Here is a 21,531-nt window from a genome sequence, read left to right on the forward strand (position 1 = left end):
CAGCAAGAATAGGGAATCCCCATGGCCGAACGGCTCAGGATGGAACCAAACAGCGCCAAACAGACCTCATTGACTATAATGGGGTCCCTTTTGTTTCTCCAGCTTTTAGACAGAAGAAAAAGCTCTGCACTTTTTCTTCTGCTATTTTGAGCCAGATCGGTGGCAGAACTTCCGAGGACCCAACGCAGATGTGAAACCGGCCTTATATGTTAAATGCAGGACTGCTGACTGCACACAACAATAATAATACGTATATTGGAGAGTAATTCTGTACCGCCAACCTGATGAAGCATGATAGAACCATGCAATTTGAACTAGGTAGAACTGACCTGATAATCAAGGTTTAATATGGTGCCTTGTAGAAATGATAAAATATCATTCATACGTTTAACCCTTTCCAATCCAATTTGTATTCTGGTTTTCCTAGGGGGCTTACTCTTTTTCCGCCTTTATACAACGGCACTATCTGCTGGCTAAAGCCAGTACTGCATGAGGTGAAATGTTGGATAGGCTCCGACAGCAGAGAGGCTGGCAATATACAGTAAGAGAACCCCGACGGACGTCTTCCAACATCGGAGCTGTAAAGCCTTAAATCATAATGTCTTCAGACGTCAGACAGTGGATTGGAAAGGATTAAAACATGTGAAACGTGTAAACGGACTGTTTATTTTAATGTGTTCTAATTAGTTTTCTAAGTACTTTTACTTCCAGGCTCAAAGCCTGCAGCCAGCAAACTCTAGTGAGCTCATGGCAAGACTTCCTGTTATCAAGTCACAGTTCTGTGTCATCAAAAGGACATTGTGTGCATGCAAATCACCAGTAACTTCCAGCAATCACCAGTTTGCATGCTTAAGGCCCATTTAAACGCAACGATTATCGCTCAAAAGCCATTTTTTGAGCGATAACCGTTGCGTCTAAACGCGCGGGCACTATTGATTCATTGTGATTTCTAGCCAGCTAGAAATCACCGATTACTGTTATCGGCGCCACATGCTGATTTTCTCAACAGGCGGCACTGATAGTATTCTTTCAGTTGGTATCCCACTGGCAGTTCTCAGCGGGACACCAGCTGAAAGCTCTGAGAACAATGCAGCTGTTTGCATGTACAAAACAGCTGCTTTGTTCTCGGCGGTATCCTGCTCCACCTGCATTAACTCTTAAATAGCTAATTACCTACTTAGAGTTATGCAAAGATGATTGCTCAAAACTGTTACTCAAACTGTCGTTTGAGCGATATTTGAGCAATTACCTTTCAGTGTAAATAGGCCTTTAGGGCTCGTTCACAACAATGCTGTTTTAGTGCAGTATAGGAGCATAAAAAGATTGCGGCTATACTGCACTAAAGATCGCGTGAATGGGTGAATTTCAGCTATGGTATTTAAATTAGCCCGTACACACGATCCGAGGTGTGAGGTGCGTGCTTTGCAGTTCCCATAGAAGTCTATGAAAAGCATGCACCAAAGATAGGACAGGTGCTATCTTTGCGTGCACCACGGACCTGTCCTACCTTTGGCAGGTGCATGAATTTAGCACGTCTAAAATTCTTTTTTTTATGTGAATGCTTCCATGTAAAATCATTAGTTCCGATAGAAGCGCTTTCTCTGCGCACCTCTAATGCACGCCAACAGCACATGTGTGAACGAGGCCTTAGAATGAGACTACATGCAGGCTTTTTGCAGCGTGACTTTCCAATTTTAACTTTTGAGTGATAGCAGCCATTCTCAGGAGTGCACTCGGTTACATATAACTCACTGTACTTCCCTGGACTTCAGCTCTAGCTTGATAGTTAAAGGGAACGTTCAGTTGGAAAATATTGCTGACCTATCTTCAGGATAGGTCATCATCAATAGTAGATCAGGTCAGTTACTTGGGGGTCAGCTGTTCTCTGCGCTTATGCACTCCTGCACTGAGCTGATTTATGCAACAAGAAGACAGCTCTATTCTTATAGTAGTGGACAGGCTTGGTATTGCAGGCCAAGTTCCCATTGAAATTAATAGGAACTTGTCCTGCAATTTGCAAGCCTGACCACTGCGGTAATCATTGTATTTTGCGTGCGCATGTCATTCAAGCAAAGTAATACGCAGTATGCTCTATTTTCTTGCGCATTTGTGCATGAAAATGGTATATACTGAACTAACTTAATTGCCTGTTTCGATGAATGGAAGTATGATTGTGTGTTTCTTTTTGGCGTGTGCAAAAGTACAATCAAAAAGTACAGTCAATCACCATTTGCGTGTGCAAATACACAATGCCCATTGTGCAAATACGTGGTACAAGTGCACATGTAAATGCCCTTATGCCTGTGTGACACCTGCTTAAGGGTAGTTTTACGTATTATGGGTGCACATGGTCTTAGATCAGGTCAGTAGACCCACAGTCGGACTGGGAAACTCATTCGTATTACGGATGCATAAATATAGCCATAATGTACTCATGTGAATCTGGCCTAAGAGCAAGATAAAAAAAAGTAAGATTAAAGAAAAACTTTTTCACGTACACGAAAAAGAATCAACATGCAACTTTTGGTGTAGTTTACAATTAAAGGGGTTGTCCCGCAGCAGCAAGTGGGTCTATACACTTCTGTATGGCCATATTAATGCACTTTGTAATGTACATTGTGCATTAATTATGAGCCATACAGAAGTTATCAAAAGTTTTATACTTACCTGCTCCGTTGCTGGCGTCCTCGTTCCCATGGTGCCGACTAATTTTCGGCCTCCGATGGCCAAATTAGCCGCGCTTGCGCAGTCCGGGTCTTCTGCTTTCTTCAATGGAGCCGCTCGTGCAGGATGCCGGCTCCGTGTAGCTTCGCCCCGTCACATGCCGATTCCAGCCAATCAGGAGGCTGGAATCGGCAATGGACCGCACAGAAGAGCTGCGGTCCACGGAGGAAGAAGATCCCGGCGGCCATCTTCACCGGTAAGTATAGAAGTCACCGGAGCGCGGGGATTAAGGTAAGCGCTGTGCTGTTTTCTTTTTAAGTCCCTGCATCGGGCTTGTCTCGCGCCGAACGGGGGAGGGGGGGTTGAAAAAAAAAAAAAACGTTTCGGCGCGGGACAACCCCTTTAAGATCCGCAATGAAGCTGCAACGGGAGGCCTTAGGCAGATTTACTGGGACTAAACCCACATGTGGATCTGTATAGAAATCCACAGCAGAACTTTGAGGTGCAGCCTTGGAGTTCTGTCATGGGTTAAGCTGTAAGATCCATGTCGGAAAAATCTGACGTTGGCCTAAAATTTACCCGTGTACATCAGACCTTTATGTCCTTTAACCCTTTCCAATCCACTGTCTGACGTCTAAAGACATTCTGATTGAAGGCTTTACAGTTTCGATTGGTATTCTTACTGTAGATTACTGGCCGCTCTGTTGTCGGGGGCCTCTCCAGCATGTCCCATACCGCAGTACTCTCTTTCTCTAGCAGATGGCGCCATTGTATAATGGCAGAAAGAGAAAGCCCCCTAGGAAACACTGAATCCAAAATTGGATTGCAAAGGGTTAATAGGGGGGGTTCATACATAGGTTAAAAAAAACAAAAAGCCGCACTCTTTGTGGCAGTTTACTGTGCTAAAGCCAAAAGTACTTCAGATTCAAAAGGATATTGGAAACATATAGGAAGGATTTCTCCTTCTTGCTGGATCCACTTCTGATTTTGGCTCAAAAAACTAATAAGTGCATGAAAAATAGCTGCAAAAAACCCAAGCATGAAACCAGCCTATATATAACATCTGGTAGATCTTTCATGTGGTGTTGAAAATATGCAGATAAAGCATTATAAAATGAGAATGTGGTGTCATCATCTCCATTAAGAGTCTTAGTATCATTCCAGGCGGACTCTGAAACACTTTACGAAGTAATGATCTTCAAATTTTATTGCCCTTGTTGCAATGTAGCGTTCACATGTGCCGCGGCCACGCAGTTCCATGCCTTAGACCTTCATAATAAAATGCCCATAATAAACCATTGCTGCTGACTGCAAACTGTAGGCTGTAAAAATAAAATTACCGTCAGCATTCGAATGAAGACCGTTCTTCCCAGATGATAGTAACAACAAGTAGAAGACATGGGTAATAATAATATTTACCTAAATGGGTCGTCCCATGATAATAACATCACTACAGGATGGGCAACAAGTGGGTTTCCACTCATCACCTTGATGGGGGTCCCGAATATCCAAATTGTTTTATCAAAAGCCTGCCCTGATCATGTCCAGGTCCCAGGTCCAGATCTGACTAAGGACAATATCTGCCTGGAGTTTGTATGTTCTTCCTGTGATTATGTGGATTTTCTTTGTGTCCTACAGTTTTCTCTCATAAACTTAATAACATACTGATAAAGGATGATGGATTGTGCCCTCCGATTGGGACAAGGCCCTCTGTAAGGCCGAGTTCACATGAGCGGGTCGGGTTCCACACTTGGATGGCCGGAGTGAATTTGGCTGTGAGCCCGGGGAGGCTCGGAGGCGGTCATAGGCAGTACAGGTTTTTTTGTTTGTTTGCATTTCCCATGCCGTCATTAAGCAATGACGTGGATACCCGCAACCCATACGCAATGTTAATGTTAACCCGCAATTCAATGTTAATTGCGTATGGGTTACGGGGCGGCCGCCTCCATTAACCCTTTGCAATCCAATTTTGGATTCATGTTAAACCATGGTAATATTTCTGGATAAACATAAAGGAAAGTTTCCATTCACTGGTCCATTTAATGGACCTTTAACCCCTTCAGTGGCAGGTTTATTATTACAATATTATGGCAGGGAAATCTCCGGGGCTTGCTGCGCTGAGTATGCAGTAAAAACCCCGGAAGATTTTAGATGACAGCTCAGTGCTCTGCACATTTCAGCACTAGAGCTGTCCATGAAAATCTTCTGGGGTTTAACTGCATGGTCAGTGCAGCAAGCCCTGGAGATTTTCCGAGTATGCCACTGAAGGGGTTAATGGATCTCAATTAATCACATGTTGTTGCCATTTGCACATATGGATTTGTGTGAACGATTTTATAACAAATGTTATGTCCATTTTTTCAATCCAGATCCCAAGCCGATCCTAAAAGATGGATTTCAATCGATCCTTCCTGGATGGCATGGTGGGAGTAGGGGACATGATTCTTCTTCATACTCTCTCTGAGGATTCCCTACTTGAGAACCTAAAGGAACGTTTCCAGCATGATGAGATATATGTAAGTAAGATCATATTCACTTATGATATTAAAGGGCTTGTCTGGGTGTCGAACTATTTTTTAAAATAGATCTGTTAAGATGACAAAAGCAGGGGTACTTACCCATCCACTCCTCTGGTGGTCCGGTGTGGCAGCCCCATGGGCCTCCAGGTGTCTGTTTTGGGACAGCTACCGGCTGAGGCCACAGCACTCAGGTGCCATTGTCTTGGCATCACCACTCAGATGCTGGGTGCCACGATGCCAGAAAAATAGCACCCAGCCGCTGCAGTGATCAGGTGATAGCCGTTCTAACACAAACACCGGAAGGACCACGGAGCTACAGCGCTGGACCGATGTTTTTGTTATTTTAACAGATTTTGATCTATTTTTTAAAAAACTGTTTAACACCTGGACAACCCCTTTAAGTATTAACTAACTGATGAAATACTGTATATAGTTTGTTATATAATACAGTTATATCTGAAAATTGGATACAAATGTATCTTTCTTTGGAGATATCGATAAAATGTTAAACAGAAATAGGAAATTGCACAAAGTTAATGATCTACTCAGCCGTAAATCAAAAAAGGGGTCCCAGCGCTCTGATCAAGCGTGTGCCCTCTTATTTGTGCTCTGTATGTTATTAAACATGGCCAATTGATATAGAGGAAAAAGCAATGAATCACTGTTGACAAGGAACATATGGGAAAGTAGGCAGCAAAGTGCCGTAGGCTGTGATTACACAACATTCGACATATACACCAAGAAAATCCCCAGTATTGATCTCAAACGTGCCATACGGCTGCATAAGTTGCCTATTGACTCTTGGCGTGTCAGGCCGTAATAGGCTATGGATACATTTGACGTATACAGTAGGAGCAGTGGGGTGAATATATTTTTTTACAAGGTAATTTTAATGCAACTGTAATATCCAATGATATAAGTGCTGTTATCCCCTCGGAACCCCTTGTCTTCCCCTCTTCTCATCTCAGATTGAAACCAGGGAACATAGAATAAGATAGCAGTGCTATCCATTGCACCGCCATGTGTAGTTGAGTAGATGCCTTATATAGTTTACCTACTGTTCACACAAAAGGGAAAAAGAAAAAATATGTCTATAGCGCCACCTATTAGCAGGCAGAATTCCTGCAAGTCAGTGACAGACTGGGAATATAAGCCAAAGTCTTCTCCAGAAGGAAAAGATAACCATGCACAGACAGACTGTTTCAGGGTTTTTGCCCCTCAACAGTAGGTTGCAGGCTTGGCTACCCAAGAGGCCTATGATGTGGGTCAGAAGGGTATGTTTTATTCCTTAGAGAGAGCAGCTAGAAGGTGTGAGGACACTTATAAGCTCATGTATGCTCCTCTGGGAAATGTATGCAAATGGAGAGATGGAGCAATACCTCTACAGCGCCACCTATTAGAAGACAGCATTCCTGCAAGTCAACGTCATACCTTTTTCACAGGCCTTGTAACGGTTGACAACATGGATATGAAGCTAGTCATATTCTGTCATGGGGGCACACGATCCTACGCTGAAGACTAAAACCATCTGGCAAAAATACAACGTAATACTTTGGACGAATTAGAAAATGAAATTGATCAATAAACTGTACTTAAGTAGAAAGTCGTATTCTTTCATTCTATAGGAAATCTGCATTATTTATGTAATGTATTCAAATCATCTGCGTATTTCCAAGAAAAGATGAGTAAGACAAATACAATGCTTGCATGGTGGATAAGGGTGACTCTACTGAATTTGTAGAACATGAGCCAGCGAAGACAGAGGATGAACCCACTACTTACAAAGTTTGACCTTGTACCGGGTTCTGCATGCTGAGATAAGATTGTGAGATTGCATAAGATAGCAGAATAGCATGAAACTCGAGCAAGGATCGAATATGTGCAAGGTGACATGTAATAGTAATGAGCCGGCCATTCCTTTGCCTATAGGAGTCATGCCAAATAATTGATCAGATTTGGGAATTATGGGCATAGCATGATTTATTGCATTTGAAATTTTTTTGCAAAATGCACAAATTCATGTTTTTTATGATAAATTCTTGAAGTGTCAACAAAAAATACAGAATACTGCACTAAGATGGACAGGAACAAAGAACGCTTACTTCTAGTTTACTATTAGTCTTCTATACGTCTCTTTATCCACTTCATTCTCCCAAGGTTGTACTTAATGGGCATCTGGCTTTTCCCAACCATACTATGAACCTCAACTGTAAGGGTATGTTCCAATGGAATCGGTGTGGAATCTGCACTGATTGTCTACTACACATCAGTGTCCCATGGCATGGTGTATAGAGCACAGATCTTACCATGCATGTGGATTTCAAATCCTTGGGTAGTGAAGAAGTGACATGTCTCATCTTGATGTGGGTTCTGTGCCGTTTCCATGTAGAGAATACCACACACGAAGTTGCCCATTAAAAAGGGCTAAATATATGTGCAGATGTGTGAGTATACATGTACATAGCCACAGGGTTCTCCCGTGAACATACCTTATGGGTGCCCATAGACCTCCAGTAGCAGTTGGACAAATGTTTTTCCTGTAGTCATCATACATTACAGAATGTGCTTAACTGCAAACCAAAAAATGGACCCTCAGTTGAGAAGTGATCGCTATTCCAAGAATCGCAACACCTGAAGAAGTTGTGGAAACAAAACTCGAGTCGGCCAGAGGAGGGCTCTTCACGTCAGATTGCTTTTATGCTGTTTTAACTTGGCCATCCACTTCTACTTCTCTTGTTGCCAAGAGAGTAGTGCAAAGCCTTACTGCACTATATCCTGTCTTCTACCTTTGTATTAGAGATGACAGATGGTTCTGGAAGTGTTCAGGTCTAATTGTGAGGAGCTATCAGCATAGAAGATTGGTACTTGTGTCCGGGATTCCTGGAGTGGCGATCACTTCTCAACTGCCAATCCATTCTTTGGTTTCCGGTGAAGCACATTCCATAATGTATGACTACAGAGATTTGGGCCACTCTTGCTTTGCTGCACCAGTTAAACCTTAATCAGCCGTTGGGGAGCATTATTTACTTTACTATTTTTCTTGACTCCCCCACAGATATGAATGCTCAGTACGGCCAAATATTCACGTGTTTTCAATAGCTAGAGAGGAAGTAGTAGCCAGACAGCTCTAGCAGTGGCTTATCTCCAGACGGGAAAAAAGGATCAGGCATTAGAATTCAGTTTGCCCCAATCCTTTTTGCTTCCTTCACCATCTGTCAGATGAAAGTCAGGAGGCTACCATACACAATCGAGAGTTACTTTGAACTACGAAAATCTGAGCGTTCAGATGACTAATGTGTATGGAGACCTTAGCTCCCTGCTGTAGATCTGCTGTAAGCATCTCTGTATGTGATATTGCAAAGTGGATGCATTATATACCGCTAGACTGGGTTTGTACTTATTGTTAATGTTCACTATTAGAGGTTGATCCAGGGATTAGTCTGACTGCCTTTAGGTAGTTGGGAAGGAATGTTTCCCCCGACAGGGCTAATTGGCTCCTGCCTCTTGGGGTTTTTTGCCTTCCTCTGGATCAACAAGGAGGTTAAACAGGCTGAACTAGATAGACATTGTCTTCATTCGGCCTTACATACTATGTTACTATGTTACAAGTATTTAAGTTGTTCAGAAGGCAATGGTGGGATCCTACTCCGTACTAAAAAGGCGTACTTGATAAAGTGACTATTAACCCCTTCGAGACCAAGCCAGTTTATGCCTTAATGACCAGGCCACATTTTGGAAATCTGGCATGTGTCATTTAAACACAAAATAACTCTTGTAAAAGTTTTACACATCCAAGTAATCCCAACACTGGTTTTTCATCGCATATTGTACTTTATTTGTGTATAATTAAATATTTATTGAAAAAGCCAAAATTAAGAATTTTTTTAAAAATGTGTTTTTTTTACCACATATGCACATACTGTACATACTGTACTCATTTTTAATCAGATTTATATTTGCACTTGTTTACTTTATTTCACAAGCACATTTGAAGAACTTTCCACTTTTCTGAATTATCTAGGAGACATAATAGTTTAATATTAATTTTTTAAAGTTTTAGTTTATTGTTTTTAATTGCCATTTATATTTAATTTATCATTTTTAATTTCTGTAACTGGTATTGACAAATAAATTCAATGAAAGAGTTCCTGCACTTTTTTTTTTTAAATGTACAGAATAGTTGATTTTACAGTGTCTTTATTTTGTATAAATTATTTTTATAGCCCTGTGCATCCTGTGTCTCACCACCCTGGTGTTTAACTGCTCTCCCGCCTCATATGCTGCTGACTCCCGGCAGCGGTGTGTGAAGCAGAGAAGCCCTTCTATTCTGCAAACAGCTTCCCTCCTCACAGTGCCTTCTCCCCGCTGGACTGCACTGACCAGGACTCTCAGCTCACAAGGTGTACACTGATATATGTCACAACCTGATGCACTGAGAGCTCCTGTGGTGTAATGCAGAATTTGACCCTAATTTTGGTATAGATTCACACCGAAATCTGCAGCACAACATTTCGTGTGGATTTTAGTGCAAATCTTCACCAAAATACACTACATGTGAACATACCCTTATAAATTTATTTTTTACTAGTTAGTGTTAAAAATGAACCCTACACTATACAATCCCCTATACCATCTAAACAGTATAAATGATTTTAATAGAAGGGGTTAATGTTAGTTAATGTGGTGTTTTTTGGGTGTTTTAAAATACTATCACCTTCTCTCTCCTCCGATTTCACACTTACAGGAGAGCGGGGAAGTGAGAGGCAGCTACAGGGCTGAAATTCTGGGAAAGTTTGTTACTACAACAAACTTTCCTGGCCAGAGCTGTGATTGGCAATTTCTCTGATTACATCATTGGGACCTGAACCACAGGCTGTTAGTGACAGCCTATTTTGTATATTTTACCCGTTGGTGGGGCAAACGTCCGCGGAGTACTTGACATGAAGTGACATAAACTGACTGTAGGCGGTCATATAGAGATTCTTTTCATCCCATTCCTATAGCAGTTTAAATGGTTGTGCATTTCTAAGCTAATACTTGCAACAACTACTCCACACTTTCCATTACTTCCTTCCATGCCACCTCCGAGGTAAGTGCTCATGGGTTGTACTTAATGCAGTTAATATTAAGTTTCATATTACTAATGCATTACTCAAAAATAATATTTAGTCCAATGGACCAGTAAATATACATGGTTCTCACATGTCGTCTCCTTTATGCCAGACCTATATAGGAAATGTAGTCATATCAGTGAACCCCTACAAGCAACTTTCCATCTACACACCCGAGAAAGTGGAAGAGTACAGAAACTGCAATCTGTACCAGCTGAAGCCACACATGTAAGTATATGAAAGGGAATCCTACAGGTTGGGCCATTTGTATTGATTTGGGAACTTCCAGATAAAAAAACAGCAGTTAATGCACATAGATGTAAATCTCATAGTACAGTAAAGCAATAGGCCTGAAAGAGAAACAAAGCCAATATAGTGTAGGCGTAGGCAAATATCTGAAAGTGTAAGGTTGCCTTTACATGGGACGATCTGTTGGCGACTGCAGAGGTATTGTTCACCATCTTCCTTATTTGCATAAATTACCCAGAGGAGCGTGCATGCTCCTATAAGTCTCCTCCCTCACCTCTCAGGTGTCTTCTCACACCCCTTTTGGGTGCTCTCCTTGGGGAGAGACGATGCCATGCCCCGACCTACTCGCCCCATGGATTTCTCCACACACTTTTTGGGTGCTCTCCTTAAGGAGAGACGACACCCCATGAAAGTAAAGCAGGAATGATTCGGTGTTCAGTCAGTGCATGCATTTACACTGAATGATAATCGTTCCATGTAGAAGCACCTTAAGGTAGACCAATAGACATGATCAATAGACTAATATCCTTTCATGTTTTTACTTAAATGTCTTATGAGAAAGTTGCATATTGAATACAACTACATTAAACATTGTACTAAGTAGATAGACAGATTTGTAAGAAAAAGTAATTAGAATTACTTGGAGTTCTGTAATGATTACTAATGTCTTGTTTAATCACCCAGCATGCCTTCATCCCTATGGACTGCTGTTATTACATTCTGACATAAAATTTATTAATACACTGTAAAATTCATTGTTCTCTCAGGCCCCGAGACAGTAAAGCCAGACCAAACTGCAATGCTCCATCCACCATGCTTCCCGATGAGGTTTTGGTGTTGGTATGCATTGTTTTTTCTTGCATTGTGCATTTGTGCTAAAATATTCTATTATTGTATCAGGTGTGCATAGAACATTGTCCCAGTAGCATTAGGAAACATCCTGGGAAATAAGCTACACTTTCTTTCTTTGACAGAATTGTCAGTAACTAGGCTTTGTATACCTGTTATTTAATGGGCAAAGCACCTATAAAACCCACACTTCCAATCTCATCTTCTTAACTGAAACACCTTTTGCCAATTAGCTCTTTGAGAAATCAATAACGCAGAGGTTCACTTAAGGCCCATTTAGACGCAACGATTATCGCTCAAAAGACGGCTTTTGAGTGATAATCGTTGTGTGTAACTGCACTGACATCCTGCAGTTTTCGTTAAGCCGTCGCTCATCGTTGTCTTTCAGCATGCTGAAAGACAACGATCTACGTTTTACTGGAATTTACGGTGGAAAACAGCTGATGCCATTGCTTCAGCTATATCTCGCTCCCTGAACACAGGCTGGGTATGAAGAACAGAGCTGTCCAGCTGTGTTCTTCATACCCCGCTCAGGAGTGCTCAGCTGTATAGCAGCCGGGTGCTCCAAGCAGAGAACAGCTGGATGCAGAAGACAAGTGGGGCCAACCCGCTTGTCTTCTGCATTCTCCGCTCGGAGCGCTGAGCTGTATAACAGCCGGGTGCTCCGAGCAGAGAACAGCTGGATACAGAAGACAAGCGGCCCTGCTTGTCTTCTGCATCCTCCGCTCAGAGCGCTCGGCTGTATAACAGCTGAATGCAGAAGACAAGCGGCCCCGCTTGTCTTCTGCATCCCCAGCTTGCAGCACAAAGTGATCGCTCGATGTTAGAGCGATCACCTTGCGCTGTAAATGGACACAACAATTATCGCTCAAAAGACACCTTTTGAGCGATAATCGTTGTGTCTAAATGAGCCTTATCTTTATCTTGTTGCACTACATATACTCCTGCAATATAAAGACATGAACGGTACAGCAATGTACGTGTTATTAGTTTAGTTAGAGTGTGATTTCTAGTTAATTGTGACTTAGGTAACAATCAAACTACATTTTATTAGCAATCAATGCAGAAAAACGGGTAATTTCAAGGATTTAGTTATTTTTTATTGCAGCTGTAGACTAATGTGTACTCATAGTATGTGTAATATAATGTTACTAATGGTATAGTAAATACAATTAGCCTTGCCTTAACTTGCCAGCATCGTGGGATCATTAAGTTGAGCTATTTATACCTATTGAGCAGTCATAGCAATGACAAAGGAAAAATGATTCACTAAAGAGAAGGCTGAAACAACATTCAGGGTTATCACAATGAAATGTATAATAGATTGCACACATGTTCTACAGAATAGGAAGGAAGCGGCACTCATGTGGAGCTTCTACTATAATTCTAATATTTCTTGTCTTAAAGGGGTTCTGACATGAGAATAAAAGGCATGTCCCCTCCATCGGGCATCTTCTTCTGTGGCTTGTAGAAGCAGAGCTGGAGCGGTCAAAATGACCGCTTCCTGCTCTGCTCTGTCCGTGAGCCACTTCTGAGGTGAATGGAGGGGCGCCACGTCAAAAGCAGTGCTTGCTGTGGATGCCCCGTCCGTCCTGGCTGAACTCCCGAGTGCTGCATGTGTGCAGTGGAGAGGCGGCCCGTCCTGACTCCTGTCAGAGGGCACCTTTCTTCTGCACCTGCGCGCAATCCCGGAGGGAGGCGGCTGTCATAATGCATCGAAATGACACTGAGCATGCATCGACGCATAGTTCACATGGGCTGTAGCTGACAACATGTAGCTGACACCCCAAAACTGATCGAACACGGCCAGCAAATCATGGTGGTACATTTACATTGCAGTAACTGAGTAGTGCCTGCAACCTACAAACATGCATAATACAATGATCATGCAAGCAAAGCCATCAACAGTAGGAAGGGTCTGTGATTGACCTCCAGTCCCTTAATATAATCCTGTGGGCATCACAATCAATGCAAATTTCAATGTTTACAGTATATGAACGAAGGGAGGAGACTCCATGATCACTGGAGTTCAGTATTTGATACAGAGAATGAGAGGCCTGAAAAAGCCCCCGCAACTGTACATTAGGAATTCTCAAACTGAAACCCGTGCATATCTAAAGTGTAGTCACATACAAATATGGAAGTATATTATAGTTAACAGTAGAGATAAGCAAACTTTTGAAAAGTTTAGTTCTGTTGGTTTGCTGAATTTTGGAAAAAGTTTGGATCGGTCCAAATTAGTTTGAACTGAACCTTCTCCAATAATAATAATCCCAGACAAGTGGTGGTTCTTCTGCGGCTCAGTCGTTAGCACTGTTGCCTTTTAATGTTGTGGTCTAAATCAGGTTCAAATCTAACAATATCTGCATGGAGTTTATATGTTCTCCCTGTGTTTCATAATAATCACCTTTATTTAATAACATACAGATGTTCCCTCAGTTAGGCCGCCTGCAGACGAGCGGAAATCCCGCCGCGGGATTTCCCGCGGGATTTCCGCCGCTGAAAGTCTGCATAGGAGTGCATTACAATACGCACTCCTATGCAGACGGCCGCGGTTTGGCCGCGCGAAATCTCGCGCGGCAAACAAACCGCGGCATGTTCTAATTTTCTGCGGGGCACGCACTCACCTGGCCGCCGGCTCCGGTCTGCGCATGCGCCGGCTGCGCGGCAGCCGGCACATCAAAGAGCCGGGGCCGCCAGGCGCGGGTGAGTACGCGCTCGTCCCTGCAGGCTCTGGGGTCGGATCGCGCGGCGAGATTTCTCGCTGCCGGATCCGACCCGCTCATCTGCAGGCGGCCATAGAGTTTAACTTGCAAGGCAACAGTGCTAACCACTGAGCCACCATGCTTCTCATTTCCCCCTTATAAATATATGCACTATATAAATAAAGGTGATTATTGTGAAGAAGAAACATACAGAAACAGAACATACAAACTCCATGCAGATGTTGTCCTTGGTCAGATTTGAATCTAAGACCCCAGTGCTGCAAGGCAACAGTGCTAACCACTGAGCCACCATGCTGCTGCTTCTTCTTTCTTCCTCCTCTTATTTTGTACTCCAAAGAAGCAAAAAAACAGGAAACAGAGGGAGAACATAAACAGAGGGGCAATAAACGAAAAGAAGAAAGCGTTCAAACTACTAAAGCAACAAGGCAGCGAAGAAGCGCTAAAATCGTACAGGGAAAAAAACAAAATATGCAAAGATACGATCAAAACTGCCAAGGAGGAAGCAGAAAGACGGATCGCAAAAGAGAGCAAAAACAACCCGAAGCTATTTTTCAACTACATTAACAGCAAAAGGATTTGCAGGGAGAGCGCTGGCCCTTTAAAAAACAATGCAGGAGAAATCATTGATGATGACGAAGGGAAAGCAAATCTACTAAACAGTTTCTTCTCAAGTGTATTCACCAAAGAAAAGGAAATGCCACACGAGATGCAGGGAAATAAAACGAACCCCTCACAAAATATTTCATACCTAACGCAGGAGGAGGTGCGGAAGCGTCTAAAGAAAACTAAAATTGATAAATCGCCGGGCCCAGATGGATTACACCCAAGGATACTAAAGGAACTAAGTGACGAGATAGCTAGGCCGCTATACCTAATATTTCTGGACACTATCAAGACCGGAGTAGTACCATTGGACTGGCGCATTGCCAACGTGGTTCCAATTTACAAAAAAGGGAGCAAAAGTGAGCCTGGTAACTACAGGCCAGTAAGTCTCACTTCAGTAACGGGAAAAATTTTCGAGGGGATTCTGAGAGACGCCATCGATGAGTACCTCAAGGAGATTAAGGGAATAACTCCTCACCAGCATGGATTCATGAAGGGTCGCTCATGTCAAACAAATCTGATCAGTTTCTACGATGAAGTAAGCTCTAAGCTGGACCAGGGAGAATCTATTGATCTTGTATATCTGGAGTTCTCTAAAGCCTTTGACACCGTGCCACATAATAGGCTAATATACAAAATGAGGGCAGCTCGGACTGGGCGAAAACGTGTGTAAGTGGGTAAAAAATTGGCTCAATGATAGAAAGCAGAGGGTGGTAATAAATGGCTCATACTCTGATTGGACCACAGTCGCTAGCGGGGTGCCACAGGGTTCAGTACTAGGCCCCACTCTGTTCAACATATTTATCAATGACCTGATAGAGGGGCTGCACAGCACAATATCAATATTTGCAGATGACACAAAATTATACAATATAATTAATGCAACGGAGGACAACGTGCGGCTACAAACGGACCTGGATAAGCTGGGGGCTTGGGCAGGAAAATGGCAAATGAAGTTCAATGTTGAAAAATGTAAGACTATGCACATGGGCAGGAAGAACGAATGTCACAAATATTCACTTAATGGGGTACCACTAGGGAAAAGTGATATGGAAAAGGATCTGGGGGTATTAGTGGATAATAGACTAAACTGGAGTAACCAATGCCAGTCAGCTGCTGCAAAGGCAAATAAAGTCTTGGGGTGCATTAAAAGAGGTATAGGGGTGAAGGACGAGAACATTATCCTTCCATTATATAAGGCACTTGTCAGGCCTCACATGGAATACTGCGTACAATTCTGGACACCGGTGCTCAGGAAAGATGTCACAGTGCTTGAAGGGGTTCAAAGAAGGGCAACTAAACTAATACATGGACTGAAGGGACTGGAATACCCAGAGAGGCTATCCAAATTGAGACTATTTACTCTAGAAAAAAGAAGGTTAAGAGGCCACCAAATAACCATGTATAAGTACATGAGGGGACAACACATGGATCTCTCCCGCGATCTGTTTACACCCAGGACCATGACGGTAACAAGAGGACATCCGCTACGATTAGAGGAAAGTAGGTTTCATCACCAACATAGAAACGGATTCTTTACTGTAAGAGCAGTTAGACTGTGGAACTCTCTACCGGAGGAAGTGGTGATGGCAAAATCCATAGAGGAGTTTAAAAGGGGACTTGATGTCTTTCTGGAGAAGGATATTACAGGATATAAATATTAGGTTAAGTGTCAATCCTGGTATATAGGCAGGTAGGAACTATTAGGGGTTGATCCAGGGAACAGTCTGATTGCCATTAGGGAGTCGGGAAGGGATTTTTCCCCCAAAAGGGCTAATTGGCTTCTGGCCTTGGGGTTTTTTGCCTTCCTCTGGATCAACACAGTAGGATAGATAGGCTGGACTAGATGGACATTGTCTTCATTCGGCCTTACATACTATGTTACTATGTAACATACAAACAGATTTTATGTTCGGCTTCTCTGCAAACTGAACTTTTTGCAAAGTTTGACCCGAAACAGGGTTTGAGTGGTTTGGTTCACTCAACATTAGTTAACAGCTAATAAATATAAATGCCACTTAATAATAAAAAAAAATATTGTCAAAGTTTATAAGATATAAAATTGCCCCAAAAATAATCAAGAAACATGATTTTCTGGTTCTTACGACTAGATGTGTGTCTGTGATATTAAGGGGTTAATATATTGAACCATACCTGATAACAGCCAGTGGAAAAGTGACTCATAGTAACTGACTAGGATTTATGATTCCAATGTCATTAGATTCAGGGCGGAGAGTCCATGTGACAGGTTCTATACGGTTTACTAGTTAACACTTAATATATCAGCCACGGGCTGACTGCATTACAGTTCCCATTATTGCCATCACACAGAGAATAAGTGCTCATAACAGCAGTGCAATCCATAATATTCTGCTCATAATTGCATTGTGATGTCTGGACGGTCTAGTCGAGCCTCTGCAAATAGATGGAAGTCACATCTGTACTAGAATTAACCTGATTCCTAAGAAATATTATGAAAGGAATTTGTAAAGATTTTCATTCATATGCAACAGTATAAAATGTTGTATCCAATAAGATAAAACAGATATCCTGGATATCTCTTGTTTAGAGTTAGATATTGACTCACAAAGTAGCAAAATGGCAATTTAGAGATCACTTGGCCCCTTTAAGGCAACAATTCACATGTTTTAGTAAAAATTAACTTGTCACTAGAGATGAGCGAGCACGCTCGGTAAGGGCAGTTGCTTAAGCGTGCCTCGCTCATCTTCAGTAAATGCCTTCTCCTCCGAGCGTTCTCGGGGGGGGGGGGCGGTGGGAGGGAGAGAGAGAGATCTCTCTTACTCTCCCCCCGCTCTCCCCCGCTACCCCCCTCCCCGAGCACGCTCAGAGGAGAAGGCAGTAACTCGAGATGAGCGAGGCTCACTTGAGTAACTGCCCTTACCGAGCGTGCTCGCTCATCTCTAGTTGTCACTGTATTCTATTTAACAGGCTATGTTCACATTGAGGTTTGGAGCTCTACTGGTTGTTCTGTCACATTTGATGGTAAGAGTAGTGCAGAATTAGGTGCCATTGTGTCAACATGGCAGAAACTATGATGGTGCTACATTCATGCAGGGCAGACGTACTTCCTCCATATAGATGTTAATACCACGACAGACCAAGATAAAGTTAATGTCCACAATGGACCAATATATATATATATATATATATATATATATATATATATATATATATATATTAAATCAGTAAAATACGGCAAATAAAGGCAACAGAAATGCAAGGATAGGAGCACTAGTCCTAACCAGCTTTGGTGTGGCAGACCCTGCACAAAAGCAGGGAGATCGCCCTGATAGGGGCAACCCCACATCAGGATCCTAGGAGGTTAAGTTTGTCAGTAGATGGAGGATAGGGAAGATTTATTATGTAGAAGGAAAATGCAATGTATATAACACAGTATTAATAGGCACAGGTACTTAGCTGACAGGAGTCACTGTCTCACCTAACACCTCAGGCAGGACAATAACCGGCGCCCATGTGGAGGTGGGCTTGAAATAAATACACCTCCATTATGGCTCATTAGTCAATCAGTACACACCATGGAAGGGCTGTAAAGAATGGCACATTATACGTTGAGCCCACTGTGGGATTTCTGATAGACGACACCTCAGGGACCTTCTACAGAATAAAGCACTTATCAGCACCCAGTGCCGAATGACAAGGTACATACTCTGGAAACAGGATCACATGGACTGGGGCTGACGCCATGACATCACCTTAATCCTGTTTATTCGCTAGTGCCAACCTGCCATTACAGTTCGTTCCCACCTACTAAACTGAACAGTAATACAAACAATAGTTACTATATTTACTTGACTAGCAATTAAAGGTTTGATAGTAGAATTATATATCAGATTCCGCATAATGGAGAACAGCTGCTTTCCATAACAAACTGGAGCGAGGTTCTTGCACTTGAGTATGCCTTCTCAGACCAACAGCAGCATCCATGCTCAGATGTATAGCACATGGATATCATACAGGGTGATCCCTCAACACTTGTAGTCCTGGACCTTTCTGCACAGCTATGTTTTACGTTTTGCCAATGGGCACATTTCAATACTGGAGCAAAGTTGATGTGTCAGCTGCTTTTTATAGCGGATGATTGGGGTGGTTCCAGCAGCCAGATCCTTGGTGGTCAGCAAAGGGGAACCTGCACATCCCTAAGATGGTTTTCATGCTTCTGCATATTTCTGACTATGGAATTGTAAGGTTTCGTCAATTACGCTACGCCCTACCTAACTCCAAACCCCCTTTTTACTAAATAAACATCGAGGTTTTAAGCTTGGCTGAAAAGGCTGTAGCAGCGACCATTTATTAAAACAATTCTCAAAACACAATAAATAGTATATTATAGAACATACCCAACAGTAATAACACAGTAAATAATCAGTTGCACATTTTGGAGGAGTCCTGGAGGCAAACAGCACATCTCTACCACTTAACTCAGCCATATTATGCAGTGCCATCCAACTCCATTACTTATAGCCACATCCACATGGCTCGAGGGCACCCAAATTAACAATGATGCACTGCCGAATATAACTCCGGAGGCCCTTAACCACCACCAGGAGGCCCATCTCAGCTGTACTATGAACAGCTATTCTTAGTCATCAAATATTTCTAAGATGCGCCATAAAATGTCTTTCAAAATGTGTTACCTCCATGGAAAACCCTTTCCTGCCATCCATAGAACCTAAATGCCGACCTACAGTTCCTGAAATACTAGCATCTCCCTGTACTACCTACTACAAAATAAGGGAGGGCAGGTGGGACTGTTCCTCTTGGCGCTCAAAACTTCTTGACCTCTGCCCCTACTTTTATTTCCTCTAAAACCCCACCCACTGACATCACTTATAACACTATCCCACTGCACCCTATTCTGCCTCTCTTAAAGCTACAGTACACTTCTACACTGCTCTCAATAACCCCTTATTAGGCCACCAGCTGCCCATTTTTCTGATTAATAGCCCCCCGTCAATCCGCCTACTACGATATGCCTGCGCCTCATTTATATATACAGTAAAAGTTCAGATGGGTGCTAAAGGTGGAGTCGCTACTACGTATTACTGCTGGTAATAATAATGTAATGATACTATTTTACATATTCTTTGCTTTTTAGCTATGCGGTGGCTGATGATGCGTACCAGTCTTTGCGGGATCGTGACAGGGACCAATGTATCCTAATAACTGGGGAGAGCGGTGCTGGAAAAACTGGTAAATTAACCTCATTAGTTACCTTTCCTTATTATTATCTGAAGCCTGGAGCCTAATCTGAGTCCACTGGAAGTCAATGATAAAAGAAAGAAGTAAAGTCTGTTATATTAAATCATGGAAATTGTCAGATTCCAAAGTATTGAAAAGATATGCATCTAAGAAGTGAAGGATTCTTGACTATTTCTTAAAGTTCTACTCCAGTGAATATTTTTCCAATCATTCATTATATAACTAGCACCCTAGTCTACAGGGTGTAGTGAAAAAGACGGATCTAGCGCTATATCTCAATACTGGTGTACTATATTGAGATAACAATAGTGTGCTTGAATAGGAAGGCATGGATGTCCTACATGGTGGTATGGCACACGGCTCTTGGGGCCATGGAACACGGATTTCAATTTTATGTTGTGGCCCTTGTAAGAGATAGAGAGTAAAACCCTACTGCAAAGTTGGAGAGTAGCATGTGAGAAGCAGAAATCCGCTTCCCGCTTCTCTTTAAGCGTTGTGGGACCGCTGCTATGACTGAAGAAAGGACTGGATGAAATTTGGGTCTAGGTCCTGATTCAACCTTGGCTCTTGCACTTCTGTTCTTCCTCGTCCTGAAGAATTTTAACACCGAGGGGCTTTTTCTCTTTTTGCTGATGATTAATCTGTGTTTTTCTGAAGAAAGGAAACATAAGTTTTAGTAGTATGGCCTATACAAAAGTGTACTCGACGTGACCTTTTCCTGCTACAATAGGGGCAGAACATCCAGGAAGTCATCCACCGTTGTCTGCAGTAGATTCAGATACCGATCCACTTACACTGTCCTCCCAGCAGGCAGAGGTGGTACAGTCTCTAGCTGCTTATATGATGCTGTGTTGTTGCATCATTGGACTGGTAGCACAGAATAGTAAAAAAGTAAGCAGGGAAAAATTTCAACATCCAGATGGTGGTAAGCATCAGTCAGGGGGCTGCACTACATAGAAGTGGCTGCAATACACATAGAGGACCTCCAGATTGTGACAGGCAATCAGGTGAGAGTGGCAGGGATGGAAAAATGTGTTTTCCCTAGAGTGACCATCTAAAGTAATCTTGAGTGAAGTGAAAGTAATTTTATTGATTGCACCTCTCCCCTTACTGTAGATGAGACATTTATACGTTCACAAGATCCGTGACCGGGCTTTGTTAGAACTCTCAATGCAAAACAATTTCTATTTGCAGTCTTCCTTAAAAACCACAAATGACACGTCTTAATATTACCATAAGTGATGCCAAATGATACTGATGAACTCAGCATGGTTTTTGTCCCTTTTTATGAGCCGCCTTTAAATATAGAGAGGAAGGTATATAAGTGGATGTTCTTTCATGCTATTCTCAGAGGCCAGTAAACTGGTGATGTCATATGTGGCTGCGGTGTGCGGGAAGGGAGCCGAAGTCAATCAAGTCAAGGAGCAGCTCTTACAGTCCAATCCCGTTCTGGAAGGTGAGTAGGGAAAAGTAAGATGAAGAATGTCCAGTAATCTTTATCATCCACTATTTATAGTACTTGTGGGCATTTTATGGATCATTAAGGATAGGTTGAAGTAATAAATGGAT

At 42.4% G+C, this 21,531-nt stretch overlaps 1 protein-coding gene across 1 annotated transcript in view; it reads left to right on the plus strand.

The window, feature by feature from the left end:
* MYO1A (myosin IA) overlaps positions 1-21,531 on the plus strand; it is a 77,656-nt gene that overhangs the window by 12,615 nt on the left and 43,510 nt on the right. Inside the window, exons 2-5 of the mRNA XM_066584456.1 lie at positions 5,034-5,180; positions 10,407-10,522; positions 19,859-19,953; positions 21,314-21,418. Of these exons, the coding sequence (XP_066440553.1) occupies positions 5,055-5,180; positions 10,407-10,522; positions 19,859-19,953; positions 21,314-21,418 (442 nt within the window). The 5' untranslated portion in view covers positions 5,034-5,054. The remainder of the gene's footprint in view (positions 1-5,033; positions 5,181-10,406; positions 10,523-19,858; positions 19,954-21,313; positions 21,419-21,531) is intronic.

The sequence above is a fragment of the Eleutherodactylus coqui genome, chromosome 1, assembly GCF_035609145.1.
Source record: "Eleutherodactylus coqui strain aEleCoq1 chromosome 1, aEleCoq1.hap1, whole genome shotgun sequence".
Classification (NCBI taxonomy): domain Eukaryota; kingdom Metazoa; phylum Chordata; class Amphibia; order Anura; family Eleutherodactylidae; genus Eleutherodactylus; species Eleutherodactylus coqui.